The 21,255-nt window shown below is 37.8% G+C and overlaps 2 protein-coding genes across 2 annotated transcripts; both read left to right on the top strand.

Annotated features, from left to right (window-relative positions):
• The first annotated feature begins 733 nt into the window (after positions 1-733).
• Positions 734-10,611, top strand: txlna (taxilin alpha). The gene is made up of 11 exons (XM_079830210.1): positions 734-828; positions 1,338-1,498; positions 1,610-1,879; positions 4,202-4,293; positions 4,579-4,749; positions 4,988-5,182; positions 5,476-5,595; positions 5,758-5,832; positions 6,517-6,609; positions 7,911-8,006; positions 8,799-10,611. Exons 2-11 carry the CDS (start codon positions 1,345-1,347, stop codon positions 9,108-9,110), a joined length of 1,578 nt encoding a protein of 525 aa, XP_079686336.1. The 5' UTR covers positions 734-828; positions 1,338-1,344; the 3' UTR covers positions 9,111-10,611.
• Positions 10,612-11,517: 906 nt separating this feature from the next.
• eif3i (eukaryotic translation initiation factor 3, subunit I) lies at positions 11,518-20,785 on the top strand. The gene is made up of 11 exons (XM_079830211.1): positions 11,518-11,646; positions 11,943-12,035; positions 12,137-12,224; positions 12,369-12,434; positions 13,307-13,456; positions 13,542-13,669; positions 14,809-14,919; positions 15,005-15,094; positions 15,208-15,281; positions 15,389-15,481; positions 19,099-20,785. The coding sequence occupies exons 1-11, from the start codon at positions 11,644-11,646 to the stop codon at positions 19,178-19,180; spliced, it is 978 nt and encodes a 325-aa protein (XP_079686337.1). The 5' UTR covers positions 11,518-11,643; the 3' UTR covers positions 19,181-20,785.
• The last annotated feature ends 470 nt before the right edge of the window (positions 20,786-21,255 follow it).

The raw sequence follows: 21,255 nt of genomic DNA on the forward strand, positions 1-21,255 counted from the left end.
TATGAATCTCTTGTGTCGAATCAGTGGTTCGGAGCTTGTATTGAACTCACAAAGTCACGTGATTTCAGCAAACGATGCGTTCTGGATTGCACTTGGTTTTAGTTATTTGTTTTATATGTCATTGTTTATAGCTGTGTAACTCTATTATGTTTTTATTGTATTGTACCAGCTTTTTATGCTGCCTCTTGGCCAATTCGTCATGGTAAATGAGAACTGCCTGGTTCTCAACTGACTTACCTGGTTAGATAAATGTTAATGGATTCGAAACATTTCAAAATACAGCTGTTCAAGAAATGTTGATATATTGGAATAAAAAAATATATAATACGGTTTAGTTCCTTTCAGAATTTAATGTAGTATTTACTATTTTTGTTTATTTTGTTTTGCCTGTAAATGTTGTATTCTTAGTTGAGTTTTTGTTGCGCTTTTGACCAGCAGGTTCCACTATCTAGCGGTGTTTCGACCGCTTCGAATTCGAAACAGTGAATCATTTTGCGAATCAATTGGTTAAATTGATTCAAATGGTCTTAAAAGGGTGACGCTGCTCCCTCTCATCACTATCGGCCAACGTACTGTATGTTATTTATTTTTTTATTAACTTAAGCTAACAAAAGCAAAACAAAGAAATAATAAACCACTGCCAGAGTAAAATACAATAATAATAATAAAATAATAATAATAATAATACACCGGAAGTTTGCCAGAGTTCTACCTATCATCTTCGAGTGTTTCCATGGCATTTCCTGTGTCAGTTAGAAGCAGCAGTGGGAAGGGTAAAGAGTGGTGACAAACATCAGAAGTGGTTTCTTGGACCAAACTCAGACACTGGTATTATTTTAAACACAATTATCTGACAGCACAGATACGTTCAGTGTGTTTGTTTTGTAAAATTGTAGAGCGCGTCAAGTCGGTTAGCAGATGTTTAACTGCGCGTTTGGTTAGCCTTGACTGCTAAACTAGTCGAGCGAGATGTTGCACAGCAACCGCTCTCAATTATACGTGTATGTTTATTTTCAGTTATAAACCGTCAGATAAATGTAACGCTTGTTCTTTGTCGGCACATTTGTCGCTTGTTGTTTACTGAAGTTTGCACGAAGCATTTAATGATGGATTATCCTAAATGTGATCTCAAGTCGTATTTTAGTGATTAGCGCGTTTTAATGTGAGTTTCATAGTTAACAAGTGTCATCTACGTTTGTTTTTAAGTCTCTTACACAGCAGATTCGTTTTAATTGTGCAGCTGAATTGAAACCGAAACTGTTGAAGCTTTTATATATAGTGAAGTGTGTCGTATTTTAGTCGTTTACCTGTGGTGTCTTTTTAATATTTGTACTTAGATCAGCAATGCAGAGAAGGGAGATGGAGGATCCGGTTGCTGATAGCAGTGCAGATGATACGGAGGAGAGCACCGCGGCATCTGAGATGACCAACAGCCCTAAAGAAACCGAAACACAGTCGGTCGGCACACCAACCAACAATCCTCAGACTAATGAAGGCTGTAAGGGAGCTGACACATTGATTATTATAACACAAAACTAACACAACACATTAATTGTGGAAAAGTCATTTCCATTGCCGTATTTCACCTCCCATGTTACTTTGTGTTCAGTGGCAGAGGCTGGAGCTCTTTCTACTTCCTGTGACATGGCTGAGGAGCTGAGCAGACAGCTGGAGGACATCCTTAGCACCTATTATCATGAGCATGGTGGTGTTGGCAGCGAGGATGTGGCAGTGACCAATGGCCAGCCTCACGCCGTGGAAGTGAATGGGCTTTCTGAGAGAGAGGACGGCAAACAGGTGGAGGCCAAACTGAATGGCAACGGATGCGTGGAGAAGGAGCAGAAGAAGCTGCAAGAGAAGAAGAAAGTGAAGGGACTGGGTGAGTCAGTGTGTTTGCTTAAATGTGTAACGTCACCAAACTTTCGCCTGCTATTAACGCTCTTTACATTATCTGAAACAATAACGCTTACGTACACTAAATTTTTTTTTTTTTTTTTTTTGTTGAGGGCGAGAGAGAAATTTATATTTTCTTTCAGCAAGTGACTGATCAAAAGGGACCGTAAAGACAGACATTCAAATATAATGTTACTAAAGATTTCTATTTCAATTAAATGCTTTTCATTTGAACTTTTTATTCATCAAAGAATTCTGAAAAGAAGTATCACAGTTTCCACAAAAATATTAGGATTCAATTCAGTGCTCAATGCTAAGGAGTTTTTTTTTTACTGGTGCGGTCTGGCAAGTGATTCAGATTTTTACTTGCCCTGACAATTTTTTTACTGGCTTCACCAAAAGATTTAAAAAAATATATATAAGTTTTGGGAGTCTTCAGTAGTAAAATAAGAACATATAAACACATTGCAAGCCACATGTTAAATAAATACAACAGAACAAAGATATAAATGAAATAAACAGTGCTTTAAGGTTTTCAGGTAAGTCTAACAGTATTCAGGTACAGATACTGAATAATCAAACGTGAAATAACACTGCATATTCTTAACTGTATGAATTAAATCTAGATTAATCCTTGTTAAAGGGTTAGTTCACCCAAAAATGAAAATTATGTCGTCCCAAAACCACAAGACCTGCGTTCATCTTTGGAACCAAAATTAAGATATTTTTGATGAAATCAGAGAGCTCTCTGACCCCTCCATAGACAGCAATTTAATTAACACTTTCAAGGCCCAGAAAGTAGTAAAGGCATTGTTAAAACAGTCTATGTGACTCCAGTGGTTCAACCTTAATTTTATGAAGCGACAAGAATTTCCAAAGATGGTTTCTGTCATTTTAGGAGGTACTCATGCATAAATATGTTCAAGTGCTCGTTTTCCAATAAGTTTGGTTTTAGTTCAGAGAACAGTGCACGAGTACTGAATTGAGTTATCTTTCGCATCCTCTTGTGCTTGAATCAGAATGGTTAAAAATCGCTTGAATGTTTAAATTCACCAGACTTAACAACACTTGCAAATGCTAAACTTTGTGGCGACACAGCACTGGCTCGATCAACTTTTCTGAGTATCTTTTTCGCTGGCCCCGGGCCATCAGGCAGTCCTTATTGTCGGGGCCTGCAACTGTTTTCATCATTGAAAACAGCAAGAAATGTTTCTTGAACAGCAAATCAGCATATTAGAATGATTTCTGAAGGATCATGTGATGCTGAAGACTGGAGTAATGATGCTGAAAATTCAGCTTTGCCATCAAAGTAATAAATTATATATTAAAATGATTCAAATAGATGTCATTTTAAACCGTAATAATATTTCACAATATTACTGTATTTTGATCAAATAAATGCTGCCGTGGTGAGCATAGGAGACTTTCATAAACATTAAAAAAAAAATCTTGCCAATCCCAAACTTTTGAACGGTAGTCAATAATGTAATGTTATTTACTTTTGTGTTCAGTAAGGTTTATCTTGGATTTGATCTTTCAAAAAACTAGAATGAATTGTGGGTTTATTAAATTAAATATGGTGATGCGTGCATTCTTTTATTATTTGTACTTGCTAACATCCATGTGTTACTGTAGTGCCTTATATTTTACTGCAGTAATGGCCTCACTTACAAAAGCTCAATTCATATCAAGCTCTCTTTGTGATTCTGTACAAAGTGAACCCACACACTTGATCTGAATGCAGGTGGGCATTCAGAATGCGTTCTTCAATGGTGTCTTTCACCATTAGTACTTGCATATCTCCATTCATAATAGAGTTTATATTGTTAGTGTTGCTAATCTGTTATTACACTGACTTTATCTTCTGGGTTGAAAATATTGAATAACCAATTTCTATAAACAGCTTTTAATTAGCCGGTATCGGTTCTTGATTCCTAAGATCAAATTTGTAGTCTTTGCTGTGAACGAATTGGAGTAGAATTATTATTATTATATCATTAATAGAAAGTTTGTATGCGAAATTGAAATGTTTAAATGTAAACTCAAGTTTTTATTTGAGTGCTGATTATTATATTTAATAATAAACTGCAATTGAATTTGGGCTATGTTGATTTTAATCGTTAATATTGTAGTAGTGCCAAGTGGGAGTGTTTCCAAAATTTTTCCTGAGTGACATGTACCTGAAATATTTTTGAGATCTGATTCCGATCAAAAGCTTATGAATCAAAGTCGAATCAAGACATCAAATCGGTGTCCGTACCCAGACCTGTTCTTAAGCTAAATTCCTTTCTCTGCTTGTGCATTGTAGGCAAGGAGATAACCCTTCTAATGCAGACTCTCAACACACTGAGCACTCCAGAGGAGAAGCTGGGTGGTCTCTGTAAGAAGTATGCTGAGCTGGTAAGACTTGATCTCCCACAGCCTTTGGCAGACTTTGTGTTGCCATTTCAGCTGACTGGGCTTCAGCTTGTCTATATGAATACAATACTAGAAACATGCAGGGCATTTTCAGCCCACGTTTCCACATTAAGAGCTTTCTTCAATGATACCATTTCTAAAGATGTTTCACATCTCAGTGCGATTAGCACGGTCATTACCCAATGCATATGCTATCGCCTACTCATATTCTGGTGTCATGATTTAGCAACTTTTAATAATGCTCCTGTCCTGCTTTGTTTCGTTAAGCTAGAGGAGCACCGTAACGCTCAGAAACAGATGCGGTCTCTGCAGAAGAAGCAGACACAGCTGATCCAGGAGAAGGACCAATTAAGAAATGAGCACAGCAAGGCCATCCTAGCGCGCAGCAAGCTGGAGAGTCTCTGTCGAGAATTGCAGAGACACAACCGCACACTTAAGGTACGCTAACCTGATATGAATGCAAATTACAAGATGTCTGTTATTTATGCAGAGAGGGTGTATTGTAATCCCTCGTGTCTGCGGTGCCTGCCACATGCAAAATCTAAATTCAAATCTGTTCAGAAGTGTCCTGCCTCAGCAGTTAGTCTGCTCCAACTCCTTTTTATTCAACCAGAAGCTTGTTACATTTTCTTTTCTTTAATGAGATTAATGGATTGATATTTGCTTTACGTGGCAGGAGGATGGTGTGCAACGTGCCCGATTGGAGGAGGAGAAAAGGAAGGAAGTGACCTCACATTTCCAGGTGACACTGAATGACATCCAAGCTCAGATGGAGCAGCACAACGAGCGTAATGCAAACCTGAGACAGGAGAACATGGAGCTGGCTGACAAACTAAAGAAACTTATTGAGCAGTACGAGCTCAGAGAGGAGGTGAGAGAGACAGAAATAAAGGATGAAAAGTGAAGAGAACTTCTGGAAGGGAAAAAGAAGTTGCATACCTTTTAACAAGTTAAATGGGAAAACATCTGTGCTACCGTTTGTTAGGCTTTAAACGATACAGTACACTACTGTTTATGATGCCATATTAAGCTCATTATTTGTGATTCTGTACAATACAAGTTTATTTATTACAGTGATATTCAAAAAAAATTGTATCTATTACTTGAGTTATGGTTTGGAGCCTCTGTCCTTAAGAATTTAGCAACCTTAGTTTTCTCTCTCAGCATATTGACAAGGTGTTCAAGCACAAAGATCTGCAACAGCAGCTGGTAGACGCAAAGCTTCACCAGGCACAGGCACTGCTCAAGGACTCAGAGGACCGTCATCAGAAGGAGAAAGACTTTGTGAGTTTCTACATTTTTTGCCCAGTACTTCAAACATGTAGTCAGCTGAAGTTACAGAAACAGACTTATTCTCTATTAATTGTTGGGGGTGAATGTACCGTACATTTACTGTGCCAGTAACTAGTTAAGATTCTTATGGTCTCTCATTTCTTCCTTTTCCAGCTTCTGAAAGAGGCAGCTGAGTCTCAGAGGATGTATGAGCTCATGAAACAGCAGGAAGTTCATCTGAAACAGCAGGTGGGGGACATAAGACCGTTCTGACCTAACTCACACACTTATAGGACAACCCCAGTTATTAGTGTTTTTTGTTTATTCAGGGGGATATTCAAAGCAAATGTGACAGAAAAGACATTTTAATATGTTGCAAAATATTTCAATTTCAAATAAATGCTTTAATTTTGAGCTTTCTGCTCCTCAAATAATCCTGAAAAAAATGTATCACAGTTTCCACAAAATTATTAAGAAGCAAAAGTTGTTTTCAATATTGATCATAATCAGAAATATCTCTTGAGCACCAAAATCAACATATCAGAATGATTTCTGAAGGAATATGTGAAGACTGGAATAATGGCTGCTGAAAATTCAGCTTTGGCATCACAGGAATAAATTGCATTTTAAAATACATCAAAATAGTTATGTGACCATTATATGCTTTGGTGAGCACAAGAGGCTTCTTTCTAAAACATTAAAACCTTACAGACCTTAAACGTTTTGGTGGTAGTATACCACTCAGCCGAAGATCGCATAGATTAGAAGGAGGGATCTACCAACTCCCCAGAACTGTGTAGCATTGTGATGGTGGTTATTTACACAGTCAAACACACAAGTAACAAAACATGTTCCTTAGTGGCGCATGACCAAGTAAATCTGAGGCTAAAATGTCTTAATGAAAATAAATGTCTTTTATTTTGTCTTTTTCAGCTCTCCTTGTACACAGAGAAGTTTGAAGAGTTTCAAAACACGCTTTCCAAAAGCAACGAGGTGTTCACAACTTTCAAACAAGAGATGGAAAAGGTAAATGACTGTTTAGTATTCGTGGATGTTGTGGACTTCACTCTCCTACAAAGACACTGTTAGGCCCTGTCCCAAATGGCACCCTAAACACTCGCGGTCTTCCTATGATTCCGCACTTTTGTGACGTAATGCTGCTTTGACTGTCAAGGAGAATTCCTGATCTCGCTTAAGTGCGGGCTCTGCAAAAGTGTGCATCGACGGTGCATATCGACCGCAAAGGGGGCACACTTCTGAAACCTAAAATGACAAATGGGACTCCCTACGGCCTTGTAAACTTAAAGGGGCACTTCAGCGCTGGGAAGATGAATGTGTATTTAAACTGTGTCATTTATGTAGTAGAAATGTGAAATTATTTTTGAATTTGGTGCCTTCTAGACTTAGAAAAGACAGAAAATGTATTTTTGTCTCATGTGGGTGAAAGACAACAACTCCCAGAACGCACTTGCTTCGCTGCCCTACGAGGCCACTCCCTACACCGCCCCCAGCGTCGTTTTGATCTTCATAATACAATAATTTAGTTCAGTTAAGAGAATAAACACTACAAATTAAAAACTGAACGTGTCTTTTCAATAAAGTTTGAGTGAGCCGAACGAAAGTCACAGCAAAAACGCTGCAGACGCAACAAGTCAGATTTAATTCAGCACGAGAGGGAAGTAAGATATAAGCAGAGCTGAGGTAAGCCCAGCTGTCATTCTCAGCGCGTGTCCAGTCTGGCGCGTTTTCTGATCGCATATGGAAGCTAAACTTTCATAGGAATTCATTGAAAAGTTGAAACAATCACTTTGCTCTGCAGCGCTCCGGTTATGAATGCACGAGGCCGAGCCGAGCGCATTTACATTCTGTGCGTGAGATCCCTCCCCTGTGGGCGGGTTGAAAACATGCAGAACAGCTCCCTCTACTGGCTGTAGTTTTTAGCCTCTGGCCAAAAAATCCTCAGATGACGCAAAATGACGATATTTGCGTCATCAGAGGATTTTTTCCAGAAATAAAATCCCTAATTATCTCGTCTCAGGGGGATATGAGGGGGGAAAGTACCATAATTCAAATATACTATGGGGTTTCTACTGATACAAAGCTTGATGCTAAATCACTGAAGTTACCGTTTAACAGACGCTCACACGGCAGCCGTTGTAAGTCCACAAGACCGTAAGTGCATATGAAGTGTCGATTTGGGACAGGCCTGTATTCATGCGTAGAATGTAGCTCGTCTTGTGTGTTACACATTTCACCAAACAAAACATGAATCTATAGGTTGCGTTTATGTGAAAGGTGCTTTAATCTGTTTTTGTATCATGCTGCAGATGACCAAGAAGATTAAGAAGCTGGAGAAGGAAACAACCATGTACAGGTCACGATGGGAGAGCAGTAACAAAGCTCTGCTGGAGATGGCAGAGGAGGTGATTGTTGTACTCAGATCTTCTAAGTTCTGTTCTGTCATATTTGACAGGCCCTGATATACTCATAGTTACGTTTTTTTTCGTTCTCAACTTGGGGGTTAAAAGAAATTCGAAATGGCTTTTCAGCAGTAGACGGTCAGCGAACATCTCATCTGCTGAGAGAGACGTTTAGATGAATATGTAAACATAGTGCACGCTTTCCTCTCAGGGGCAAGAAAGTATCTGATCATCGATGTGGATATGTTTTCACCAGCTCTGCAATTCAGCTCAAGTCGCATCATGTTTATTTATATAGCACTTTATACAATAGATTGCTTAAAAGCAAGCAGCTTTACAGTATTAAACATCCAAAACAAGTGTTTTGCTTTCGATTAGTATTACAGCTTCAGTTTTTACCTTAAAGCGACTCTCCAGTGTGTTTGTTTTTAGTGGCGGATATCTGACCTTGACGGTCTCAACAGAAGAAATTAACCGCGCCAAAGGCGGTGGCATCACAGAGTCACACCTACCTAGTACATAATCGTCACGGACCAATGGTAGCTCAAAGGGGTTTACCAGCCAGAGCAAACTTTTCTGGAAATTTCACTTTAGCAAACTGTTTTTTTTACTCCTGAAACTAACTCCAAACAAACTTCCTTTTGGCCTAATTTTCAAAATGACGTCACACTAGTTGGTTCCACAGGTTTGCTTGAAGTATATCGGGGCCTTTAAAGCTAAAAGTTAAAACTTTGTTACACTAGTAACTGTTTAAAAGCTGTACGTTTTATGTTTTCTCTCTGTTGTCCACTGTAGAAAACACTACGAGACAAGGAGTTTGAAAGCCTGCAGGTGAAGGTGCAGCGACTGGAAAAGCTCTGTCGTGCATTACAGATAGAGCGTAATGAGCTGAGTAAGAAGGTTCAGGGTGTCTCCGAGTCCACAGGCGTTGAGACTAGGCCAGAAACGGAGACGGGGTCGCCACAAGAAGCGATAGACTCGGAAGAGGGCAGCCCTGTCCATCAGAACAGCCCAGAGACTCCTCAAACCGCTTGTAGTCCGGCGTGCCACTGCGGTCCAGATCTGGAGGCCGAGAGTCACAAAGAGGTGTGCTCAACCCAGGATTGAGTCTTGCTGTCTCTGGGAGGGCCAGGACACACACACACACAATCCTTCCCACCTCTACCAGACCCCCAACCCTCCATCAGCAGTCGGCGTCTAGTTTTCTTGCATCTGTGACAGAAATGCTGGCTCGTCTGCTTTTGGGGGGTTTCATTGTGTCAGGGAAGATTGTGCCTTCAACATGATTCCTATGCTGAGTTTATACTCTTTGGTTTTTACGTGGCTTGCTTTATCCCACTTTATTCTCGAGAAAATTCCATACTTGCATTTAGAGGGGCATGGATGTTGCTGCTGTCTTGGAATGCTCAGTGTTTGTCCACTAAATGCTTGTCTCTTTTCAGTTTGGCTGAAACCCCCCCCCCCCCCCCCGTAAAGAATCATAACAGACGGATTACCGTAGTTGAGGGAAAGTTCTTTGCCATGCAACAGCAGTTGTAATGTGACATGCGTTTTATTTGGGTGTTTTTATTTCATTTCTCGCCTTAAGTTGTTGTATTAGGTAAAATCTGCTTGTGCACTTCCCAACCACTCTCTCTATTTTTGTTTATTTCCTTTAAAATCCCACAAATCATTTTCTGCACCAAACAAAGAATGTATGATTTATTATTCATCACTTCTCAGAGTTTAGTAATGTAGACGGACAGTTAAAGACTAACATTGTTTTGAGTTTAAGGTTAATCTAATCTGAACCCAAATTTCTTTATGCTTTTGCACAACACTGTAATTTATCACATATATATTTTTAACTTGTTTACACCATCTTTGAACACCACTAGTTCCTTTCAGATAATATATCCAGCATTGTATATACATTCCTTTAACCCACTCCATTAACTTCTAATTAGGAATGTGCACTTAAATGATGTCATGACCACTGAGGGATTTAATTCAGTGTGTGTGATTTCAGTTTGGACGGTTTTCATATTTCAAGTTGTTTTCGATACTGATCCCATGGCTCTTTGCGTTAGTGGCTTACTAAATGTGTTTAGCAGATTAAAAACAATTGAATCCAGCCCGATTTCATCAGATTAAGAAAGACGATTCAAGAACACTATGCAATTCTAGCTCCGTTCATGTCATCTCAGTGTTTAGCATGCGAGCAAAGCACTGACTTGCTGAGTAATGAATGTATGTTTTACACAAAGTGACTTAGTTCTGAGGTGTCAGTAAATTTCAGCACTCTTGGATTTTTTTGTGTGTCAGTGCATTTACATCATATAATTTCAGTGCCCTTTCAGTACCATTCTGAGTGGAGTACAAACGTGCTGGTATATTGTTACGTTATCAGTTGGCCATGTAAACTTTCATATTTCATTCCAGTCAAGGTTACTGAACCGGTTTAGATTTTCTGTTTCAAAACGTTTGTCAACCGGTGTGTTCTGGTCATTCGTTTGCCAGTCATTCTTTCAATTTGACATTCCCATTATAGAAGGAACCAAAGATCTGTTGTTGTTGTTTTCTCACCCTGTATACATTTTATTTGCGAATTAAAATATTAAGAAAATTAAAATGTGATTTTTGGATTTATTGATATTTCTCACAGGATAACATCAATATTTATTTAATATTAAATGTTGTTTTTAAACATATTAGTATTGTAAAAACAAATTTGCAGTAGCTCTCGTTTTACTTTTAATATCATTATTTGCAAACAATTAAACACAATTACTAAAAAAAGGTTCAAACATTCACTGATGCTCCAGAAGGAAACACAATGCATGAAGAGCTGGGGGGTGAAAACTTATTGAATTTGAAGATCAATGTGAATTGTTCTCAATTTGTCTTCTGGGAAACATGCAAGTATCTTCTGTTGCTTATGAAGGGCAATACTAAATGAATGAAAAAAATATATTTAAGAAACATTGGGACATCATCCTGCCCAAAAGTTTTCACCCCCAGCTCTTAATGCATTGTGTTTTTTTTTTTCTGGAGCATCAGTGAATATCGTGAACAACCATCACAAAACAAAACAAAAACAGCCGTGGATCATCCAGGGAACGACACAGCTCTAAGAATCAATGGTTCACAGACTTTTGAAGGGGGTTATTTTAATAAATTCAGCTTTTTTTTGTCTGGTGGACTATATGTAAAAAATTTTTTTAAAAAAATCTGTAAAATATCTTATCAGAACAGTACTAAATAAAAAATAACATGGATTTTGTATTCTCATTTATTTAGTTAAAAGTATTCACATTTTCACAGATTCTGCAAGTGGTTCACATACTTTTTCCACACACACACACTATACAAAATAATAATAGAACAAAAAAACTAGACTTTTTTTTAATTGTCCCTATTATCATCTCTGTCTTATGGAACCAGCGCTAAACAAAATTATCATTTTCTATCCGTATGTTACCGGACCGTTAGAATGGTTTATTGTTCAATAGGGATCTGTTTTCTGTCTGTACAGGAAGTGAAGTCCGTCTCTTCCGTTTCTAACCGGGCGCAGTTGAGCACGCGTACCGCGTACTGTGTTTTTCTGCGGCAGATTAAAATATCATTTCGATCATTTTCTGCCCGTACGAAACCGGTGATAATGGTAAGAATAGATTTACGTATTACTTAAGCTATTAAATGTAAAGCAAGCGCACCGGAAGTCTGTTGACTGCTGGTTCTTCATTAGCTAACAGATGCTAAGTTTTACATTTGGTCAGATATTCTTCTAATGATTGTGAAGTGAAGCTGATGACTGTATTATTACTGTAGCGTCACCTGTATTACGAGGAAGAGCTATAAAATTTACAGCAAGGCTTACAATCATGTGTAACGACATTTTCTTGGTTGTCATGTATTGAATCATTAACATTAAACACTCATGTTTTATATTTCCTATAGAAACCCATTCTTCTGCAGGGCCATGAGAGGTCCATCACTCAGATCAAATACAACAGAGAGGGGGATCTCTTGTTCTCAGTAGCCAAGGATCCAGTAAGTGATAAACTACATCACAATTTTGTCAGTGCATTTTTTGGATTTTTTTTTTTTTTTTTGTATATATGTAACTTACATTGTCAAATTTGTCGTTTTAGATTGCGAATGTTTGGTACTCTGTCAATGGAGAACGGCTCGGCACTTATAATGGACACACCGGTGCCGTCTGGTGTGTGGATTGTGACTGTATCCTTTCTAAAATAAATGCTAGATTAATTTTATTATAATTTTTGTCTTCGGTCATTTGTGAATATGTGAATATTTCACCTGCAACATTCTTTATTTCTTGTCGTTTGTTTTCGGAAAAATGTTTCTTAACATGTTTCAAAGGGGACACAAAGAACGTCTTGACTGGATCTGCTGATAACAGCTGCAGGCTCTGGGACTGTGAAACAGGTTGGCAGTGCATTACAATATAAAATATTATTTAAAAAACAAACTCGCTATTGCTTATTTTTAGTTTTTTTTCCCTTAAATATTTATTTTTTAAAATATTAATATTAAATATATTAAATCACTTGAATACATTTACATTTTAAAATATATTCAAATAGAAAACAGTTATTTTAAATTGTAATAATATTTCACAACATTACTGTTTACTGTATTTTTGATCATATAAATATTGAACATTAATATTGTATTACAAATTTGCAGTAGCTTCTATTACTATTATTATCATTCTTATCTGCAAGCAAAAAAAAATTCTATTGTTAAGGTTTTTTTCCCCACATTTTTTTTTAATCTCTGGACACTGTCACACCTCCTGCATACTGTTTTTAAAATATGAATATTTTAAAATCATATTGCAGTGGCTTATAATTATTGTTATTATTACTAAACTACTCAATGTTCTCAATTTCAGAATTTATGTTTCGCATTTATTTTACAATCTCCAGACAGTCACACCACCTGCATATTCTTTTTAAAATATGAACCATTTCAAATCAAATCACGTTGACTTATTATTATTATTATTAAACCAATTTGAAATGTTCTCAATTTCTGCCTTTTTTTTTAAGTCTCCAGTCACACCACTGGAGTATATTAAAAAATATATTTCAATTCATAAATTGAAATGTTCATCAAATGTTTTGTTTTATTGTATGACATTTATCATCATGTCTTTATTGTAGCTTCTTTTCACAAACCATGCGTAGAAAACGAATATTTAATGTCAATATAAATGCTTTGTCAACAAGCAGTCTTTTACAAAATGTCAAACAACAGTTTTAAAGTCTTCTTGAATGATGTGTTGACTTCCTCAGGAAAGCAGCTGGCTCTGCTGGAGACCAGCTCGGCGGTGAGGACGTGCGGCTTTGACTTCAGTGGGAACATCATAATGTTTTCCACAGACAAGCAGATGGGCTACCAGTGCTTTCTCAACTATTTCGACCTGCGAGACCCCCAGCAAATCGGTTAGTATTTTGACCGCTGGTGATGAAAGCGGTACCTGGTGATGCTTCCTGTCAGAGGTCTTCATATTTTGTTTCTCTCCCACAGAGGACAACCAGCCGTATCTGTCTGTGCCCTGCAGTGAATCAAAGATCACCAGTGCTGTATGGGGTCCGCTGGGAGAGTTTGTGATTGCTGGCCATGAAAATGGAGAAATTAACCAGTTCAGTGCTAAGGTTTGTGTTTATTCTTTCTTTTACACTACTGTTTAAAAGTTTGGGGTTGGTAAGATATTTATTTTTTAAATGATTACTTTTATCCAGCAAGGATATATTAAATTGATTTAAAAGTAACAGTAAAGACATTTATAATGTTACAAAATATTTCATATGTTTTTTTTTATTTATTTCTTTTCATCCAACAATCCTGAAAATAAATGTATCACGGTTTCCACTAATATTTTAAGAAGCAACGCTGTTTTCAACATTGATAATTGGAAATGTTTCTAGATCAGCAAATCAGCATATTAAGCCCTGTTTGCACCGAAATTACCCGGAACAATTTGTCCTTTTTTAATCCTCAATTTGTCTCTTTTCCTCCCAGCCCCGTTGCTGTCTGCGTTTCCAACGCGGTCTATAGTTCTGTGAAGATTATTCCGGTGACGTAGGACTGTGGGCGTCGACTTTACAGTTCTGTCTATTTCGTCCACTGCAAATACATTTAATAAAGCCTGAACCTCGTCGTCGGCCCATCAGTCGGATTTTTTAAACTCCATTGTTGATTCGAATATCAATCTACTCTTACTGCACTTACAGACTTTTAAAAATAGTGGTTGAAATAAAATGCTGCATCGAGTCGACCAATCAAAATGCTGCGTGAACTCAACCAATCAGCATGTTCAGCGCCCAAGTCCCACCTCCGAAAGTTCCCTAACTTTGAAAAAGTACTACCTTGCGAGCAGGGCCGCTTTGAGAGGGAAATATTTACCTGGAACTTCATTTAGACCCCGGTTCCTGCGGTCAAAACACACCGAGTACCACCCCTAGTTCCTGCGGAAAGTTCCTGCGATGGAAACGCGGCTTTAGAAAGATTTCCGAAGGATCATGTGACACTGAGTACTGGAGTAATGATGATGATAAATTCAGCTTTGCCATCACAGGAATACATTTTGTTTTAAATAGATTCAAATAGAAAACAGATATTTTTAATTGTAATAATAGTTTACAATATTACTGTATTTTTGATCAAATAAATCCAGCCTTGGTAAGCATAAGAAACTTCAAAAACATAAAAAAATCTACCAACCCCAAACTTCTCAATAATATGCATGCATCATAGTGCCTAGTGTATGTGTCTAATGTATGTGATTCTTTAGTCAGGAGAGATTCTGAAGAAGGCAAAGGAACACACCAAACAAATCAATGACATCCAGTCATCTGTGGATCTCACGATGGTCATCAGTGCCTCCAAAGACTGTACTGCCAAGGTTTGTGTTGGAAGCTGAATCATAAACTCTGGCTGAAATGAATCTTGGATAGTTTGACTCATATGCTGCTTTTTTCATTGTTCAGTTGTTTGACTCCGCAACACTCGATCACATCAAAACCTTCAAAACAGAGCGACCTGTTAACTCCTCAGCCATCTCGCCCATCATGGATCACGTAAGTCTCTGAAATGTCCTGCATTTTCCCTCGCGCTGAACTTGAGTCAATGTGTGTTATTTGTGAAAATGTTTTCTACATTGGCAATAGCAGAGATGTTATGTGTTGCTCAGGTGGTGATGGGAGGTGGTCAGGAGGCTATGGAAGTCACAACCACCTCCACTAGGATCGGCAAATTTGAGGCCAGGTTAGTGTTTAATTGTGATACCTACACCTTTTTAAATGTGAAAACCTTAAAATCATGAAAGTGTAATGGTTTTAAAAATCTTATCTAGTACTGCCACTCTCTTCTAGGTTTTTCCATGCGGCTTATGAAGAGGAGTTTGGACGTGTGAAGGGACACTTCGGCCCTATCAACTGTGTGGCATTCCACCCAGATGGGAAAAGGTTCATACTCAACCTTTCCATATTTGCTGGATTTAATTTAAAGTGCCCCTATTATGCATTTTGTGATATTACCTTTCATATAGTGTTCTGTAGCTGTTTGTGAATGTAAAAGGTCTACAAAGATTCAACATCAAACACATGGAGTTGTTGTCTCTCAAAAGAAAGAGCCGATTCTGAACCTATTCAGTCTCACTTCCAGCACAGCGTAGGCTTGTAACAGATTTGCAGACGGTCTTCATTGGCTGCCCGTGAACAACCTTTACTTTGACCCGCCCTCAAACACTGTAGTTGTAGCTGAAGCCTGCAAGAGTTTCATTCGTGTTGTTTGTCGAGAAGACGCTGTTTTCTGCACTGCGAGAACAAATCCGTTTTGAATGCATTTCAAATGGTGCGTTCACACCAGAGGCGAATGAAGCGTTAAGCACGAGTGACTTACATGTTAAGTCAATGCAGAGGTGAATAGACATTCTGAGGCACGAATATCCGCCAAAGTTCCGATTTTTCAACTTGCGCATCAAACGCCCGAAAATCTGAACTTTGGCGGATATTCGCGCCTCGTTAACCAATCAGGAGCTCACTCTAGTAGTGACGTGGTTACGAGCGGAGGCAGAAATCAATCAAACAATGGAGGACCAAATCATCGTTGCTGTATGTGGATACCTGGAGCTGTACGATACATCTTCGTATTATAGAAATAGGAATTAAAAGGATCTTGCTTGGAAGAAAGTGAGTGAGGAGGTCAGACAATCTAGTAAGTTGTAAAAAAACGCTCTTTACTCAATTTGAGCTATATATTTATCTATAGCGAATAAAGCGCAGCTAACCTCTCAACAAAATTAATGTCAGGCATTTTGCAACGAGACTGGAGCAGAAGCCCCTCCCATGATGTGAATTTGCGTCTGTTGTGAAGTGAATTTCATGCGCGAATGAAGCGAGTTAACTCAAAATGTTCAAGCGTCCAACTAGCGTGTAGCGTGATTTATGAGAAGGGTCTGACTGCAGAGCCACAGTTTTACCCCACAGCAGTTTTGCCCGCACATGCACATTTTGTCGTGAGAGTTTTATGTCGTCGAGATGCATGTTACAGCACAGGAAGGGAATAATTTCCCAACGGTTTCAAAATGCTCTACTTGCTCATATTCATGTCAGAGGTTAGGGACAACAAAAACGCTAGCGTGTCATCCTTTTATAACCCTGAAATTTGAATTTATTTAATATTTTTGTATAATTTTATAGTGATCAATGGTAATGGTAAAGTAATGGCATGTTTAAAATGTATATTTAATAAATAATAAATAAATGTAAATTAAATTGTATTCTAGGGTAATGTCTCCAACAAATTAATAATATGCTCACACTTTCAGCCTGTTTGAAATTAAGTTTTATTTGTGTTCAAATTTATGCATTTACCCCAGCAGAAATAATCAACTTGAGGAATTAGTTATCTTGACTTTAGACTAATAATTACCCTTCGAGTGTCTATTCGAAAGTTTGTTTGTTATACTAGGGTTTGAAATGTAAAGTGTTTTTATTATATCAGACTGTTCATTTTTGGAGGGAAAATGTAAAAGATTAGCCATACGTGTCATTACAAAAGTTCACAATGCTGCTGCAGATTAAATATAATGTGGATAACACTGAATAAATATATTTTCGCCAGGTTAGTTGCTGATAATTATTCACTCAAACCCCTTTATCTAAACCTCTCTACATAACCGCCGGACTCACACATCCTCCATGTCTGTAGTTTTTTTTTTTTTTTAACCCTTTTTACTCATGTTTGTAGTTGTAATCAAATAACGTGCAATGGGTTGTGGGCAATATCAGCTGTTAAAGTGTGCGTCTATCTCAGACTGTAAAAAAATATGGACGTAGTGTCTGTGACGTTACCCATAGGATTCTGATGAGCAGTTTTGAAGCGTAAAGTAGTGTCGAGCTGGCCGTTGCCACTCCCGGATAATAGAAAATAGGCAATAAGGCGGGATGTGGGCGGAGCTGAAGTGATGTGATGACTAACAGACAGCAGATAAATGGCTATCCACCTGTCACTTGAAGTGGCCACGCCCTTAATTATGCAGAACTTGAATGCTTTATATAATGTAAACAAATGAGTTATAAAAAAATTCACCCCCCTCACAGTTGTCATGAAGGTTAAAATTAGCCGAATAGACCAAAATCACAATTTGTACCAGGCTGTAAACATGTTTTATTCTGCTGTAAAGTTGGGCATTTTAACATGGGGCTCAATGAGATTCTGCTCCCTTCTGGAGCCTGCCCCTAGTGGCCAGTCGATGAATTGCAGTTTATGTCACTACCGTATTGGCTTCAAGTGAAACTTCAGGAGGTTGCCGCTTGGTCAATCTGCACGTCGGATTCTGACCGGAAATAGTAGACCTTCCGGGTATCTTTGGAATACTCATTTCAACATACTACAATTTGGGACGTACTAATTCTATTTTCAAGTACTATTTAGGACGGATAGTATGCGAAGTGGGACGCACCGCTGGTGTTTTAACCTGTCTCTTCTATCCTGATTTCTTCAAGGGGAGGGTCTATGGGCGGGTAAATGTATGGGTTCTTTTCAGATCTTTCAATCTAATGGACAAAATAAGCTTGCGCAATTTACATATGAACGTGCCCAGAGACAGCATTTATAGCACGGAGAGCATCAGCTTTCGCTTCTGCTCTGACAGCCACGAGATGTCACCGAATGCTGTGAGTGTGTGTGTGTGTTAGAAATTAGGAATGGCGAGAGAACATTGGGCTTGGTACGTTTTTCCTCTTCAAACCAAACTTGGGTCTTCAGCTGACAAAGTTTACATCCCGTCTGGCAAGCAGACTTCCTATAATGTTTACGTGTTAGGTCAGTAGGCAGAGAGAAGGCGGTCTTTTGTGGCTGTTCGAACGCATTCAACCACATGAGCGTTTACAGTCGCAATCCAGTCGAATGCATTTTGGAATGCCTTTGGAAGTGGTCGAAAGTGGACCAGCTCTCAAATGTAGACACCGTTTACACATGTATTTAGCATCGTCCACATGTTATCTGATCGACCAAAACGCATCTTAATACTAGATGTAAACAGAGCCTTAGATATGGTAATGGCCGTTTCTGACACGCACTGTTATCAGTAACCAATCCCAACACTGCCCCATCTGACCAATCAGACTAGAGTAGGCACTCGGAAATAATGGGTTTAAAGATAATGAATCCTTAATTGAACCGTTTCAGACACTGAGAAAAAATGTGATTCTGCAAAGTATATTATGAGAACATGTAAGGTTTCTTTCTTTTGAGTGCAAGTAAACAAATATGGAAAGCTTTAAAATAGCGTAATAGGGGCACTTTAAAGTTTTGGTAACACTTTACAATAAGGTCTCATTTGTTAACATTAGTTGGCATGAGGTAACATTTAACTAGGGGCAATATATGTTTACATCATTTTTTAATCTTTGTTAATATTAGTTAATAAAAATTAAGTGCAATGTTAACAACTTTGAAAATGTATATTGTTAACAAATGTAACTTTATTGTAAAGTTTCTTAGAACCGTTTTTCTGAGCTGCTGTCATATTTTGCCAGTTATAATTAAAGATTTCACTGCCTTCTTCCACCCACAGTTATAGCAGCGGAGGAGAGGATGGTTACGTCAGAATTCATTACTTCGATCCCCACTATTTTGATTTTGAGCTTGAGGCGTAATAACCAGTGAACGCCAGCATTCCCAACATCCAAGACGGATCATCATTTGAACACAGCAGTAACACCTGATCGACTCCACAAGGCCAAGCATGGAGTTTTATACGGCCACCTTCATACAAATATTGCATTTAAAGCAATGTGTATTTAAAGAATTCAGCATTCTGAATAAACTGGGTTTGAGATATAAAGTGGCCTGTTTTGTTATTGCTTGTCTTTATATACACTGTTAGAAACACTGATATTGGCATACTTGTTTGAACTAATACAAGGTTAGCAATAAAATATAACAAAATGTTTCGCCTGCATTAATTTGGGTACCTATACTATTGTTTTTTTACATGCATTAACAGGGTTGGATCACCTGAAAATGAAAACGCTACTTAGCTTCATTTGGTTCCAAATCTGTATTACTTCAGTTCTTCTGCAGATCACAGTAGATCAATGCTTCGCTTTGCAGTGAGTGTTTTTGTGCATTAAAATTTTTTAAAGCACAGCATTATCTCTTGCATATGACTGGTAAAAACAGTCAAATATCTTCCACAGGTAGCATTTGATGGTGCTTTTGAAACATTATGCTTCATAAAACCTTTAGCAAAATTGTTTTAAATCAGTGGTTAGGGGTGTATGTTAAACTGGGTAAGTCATTTGATGTAAGCAAATGTACTGTTTTGAAACCTTTCGAAAATTGGTTCGCCACTAAGGGGTGTTGATCTCAAGATGAAAACATTACAAGTATCTAATAGTTTTAAATGATCTTGTTGAGTTTGTTAGCAGATGGCAGTAGATGGCAGTGGCCTGAGTTCATGGCAGGGAACTCTTGAGGTCATAGCGGCTTCAGAAGGGCTTTCAGGATCCTCTAGAGAAATCAACTCTTTCACTAAATATATGCTCTATATTAGCCTATATATTCATTATATTCTACTTAACCTGTTAGTGATGTCTGGATTATTCATGCATGATAAATAAATACACTGTGTATAAATTATATTTCAACAACGAATTGAAGAAAAAAAAAACTATTTTATAATTAGATTTAGAAGTTAAAGCAAAAACTGCCTTATGTGAAGTTTACGTGTTTGCATACAATGGGTTATTTGAGTGTTGATTATTATACCTAAAAATAAATAGCAACTAAATTTAGGCTAATAGTTTAGACTCATTTTGTTAACCTTTAATATTAATGTGCAAGTAAGGGCTCCCTATATAATTTACAGAAATATTTTCAATAAACATTGATATATTTAATTCATTCAAGGACAGACACTTTTTTTCTTCTTCAGTAAACCACTGTTAAATCTAAAAAACAATTTTGTAAAACTGCTGTAACGAACTCGTACCGAACCGTGATTTCAAAACCGAGGTACGTACCGAACCGTCAGTTTTGTGTACCGTTATACCCCTACTGTCTTTTATTTTTTGTCATGCGTCACAACACTTCCTTGACTTCCAGGCGTTTCCGTGTTGTAAATAAAATAATTTTTTAAATATTAAATGTGTCATTCTCTTTAAGTCACACTCAGAAATGTGTCATTTGCATATTTTTCTTTGAATGCATTAAGGTGGAATGTAAAAATCTTAAAATAAATGTCTAAATGTTGTCTCTTTCATATTTGTATATGTTGAATTTGTAATCAGTTAAAGCAGATAGATAGATATAGATCGATAGACAGACAGCCCTTGGGTACATACACCACATCAGATGCCTTTGGTCTTGAACTTAGCAGTCCCATGGTAACAATATCAAATGACAATGTGTTACGCAATAAGACTACTCCGAAACTTCAACCTACAAAATGAGAAAGTGAGTTTCTATTCTATAGAATTCTATTTGTGATGTCAAAAGGGCCTTATACCGAGCTGAATGCAACATCACCTGGCTTTTGAAATGATAACACGCAGATCTATATGAGCGCGCGTGAGTTCGTTCTATTTTATAGACCTATAGGTTACAAATACAAAACATGTATAAAATGTGTGTAAATGTCTGAATGTCACCGCTTCTGTCGCTGCAATGGACCAATGACTACTGCTTCAATGCCTTAGTAATGAGATTGACAGGACTGAATGATTAGGCT

The sequence above is a fragment of the Gobio gobio genome (assembly GCF_949357685.1).
Source record: "Gobio gobio genome assembly, chromosome: 11".
Classification (NCBI taxonomy): Eukaryota; Metazoa; Chordata; class Actinopteri; order Cypriniformes; family Gobionidae; genus Gobio; species Gobio gobio.

Excerpts from the sequence above, each read along its gene's own strand:
- eif3i (XM_079830211.1), top strand. Across the intron at positions 12,435-13,306 it reads GCTCTGGGACTGTGAAACAG|GAAAGCAGCTGGCTCTGCTG; the intron begins GTTGGCAGTGCA and ends TGACTTCCTCAG. Across the intron at positions 15,482-19,098 it reads TTCCACCCAGATGGGAAAAG|TTATAGCAGCGGAGGAGAGG; the intron begins GTTCATACTCAA and ends TTCCACCCACAG.
- txlna (XM_079830210.1), top strand. The coding sequence starts at position 1,345 with ATGCAGAGAAGGGAGATGGAGGATCCGGTTGCTGATAGCAGTGCAGAT. Across the intron at positions 1,880-4,201 it reads GAAGAAAGTGAAGGGACTGG|GCAAGGAGATAACCCTTCTA; the intron begins GTGAGTCAGTGT and ends TGTGCATTGTAG. Across the intron at positions 8,007-8,798 it reads TGCTGGAGATGGCAGAGGAG|AAAACACTACGAGACAAGGA; the intron begins GTGATTGTTGTA and ends TGTCCACTGTAG.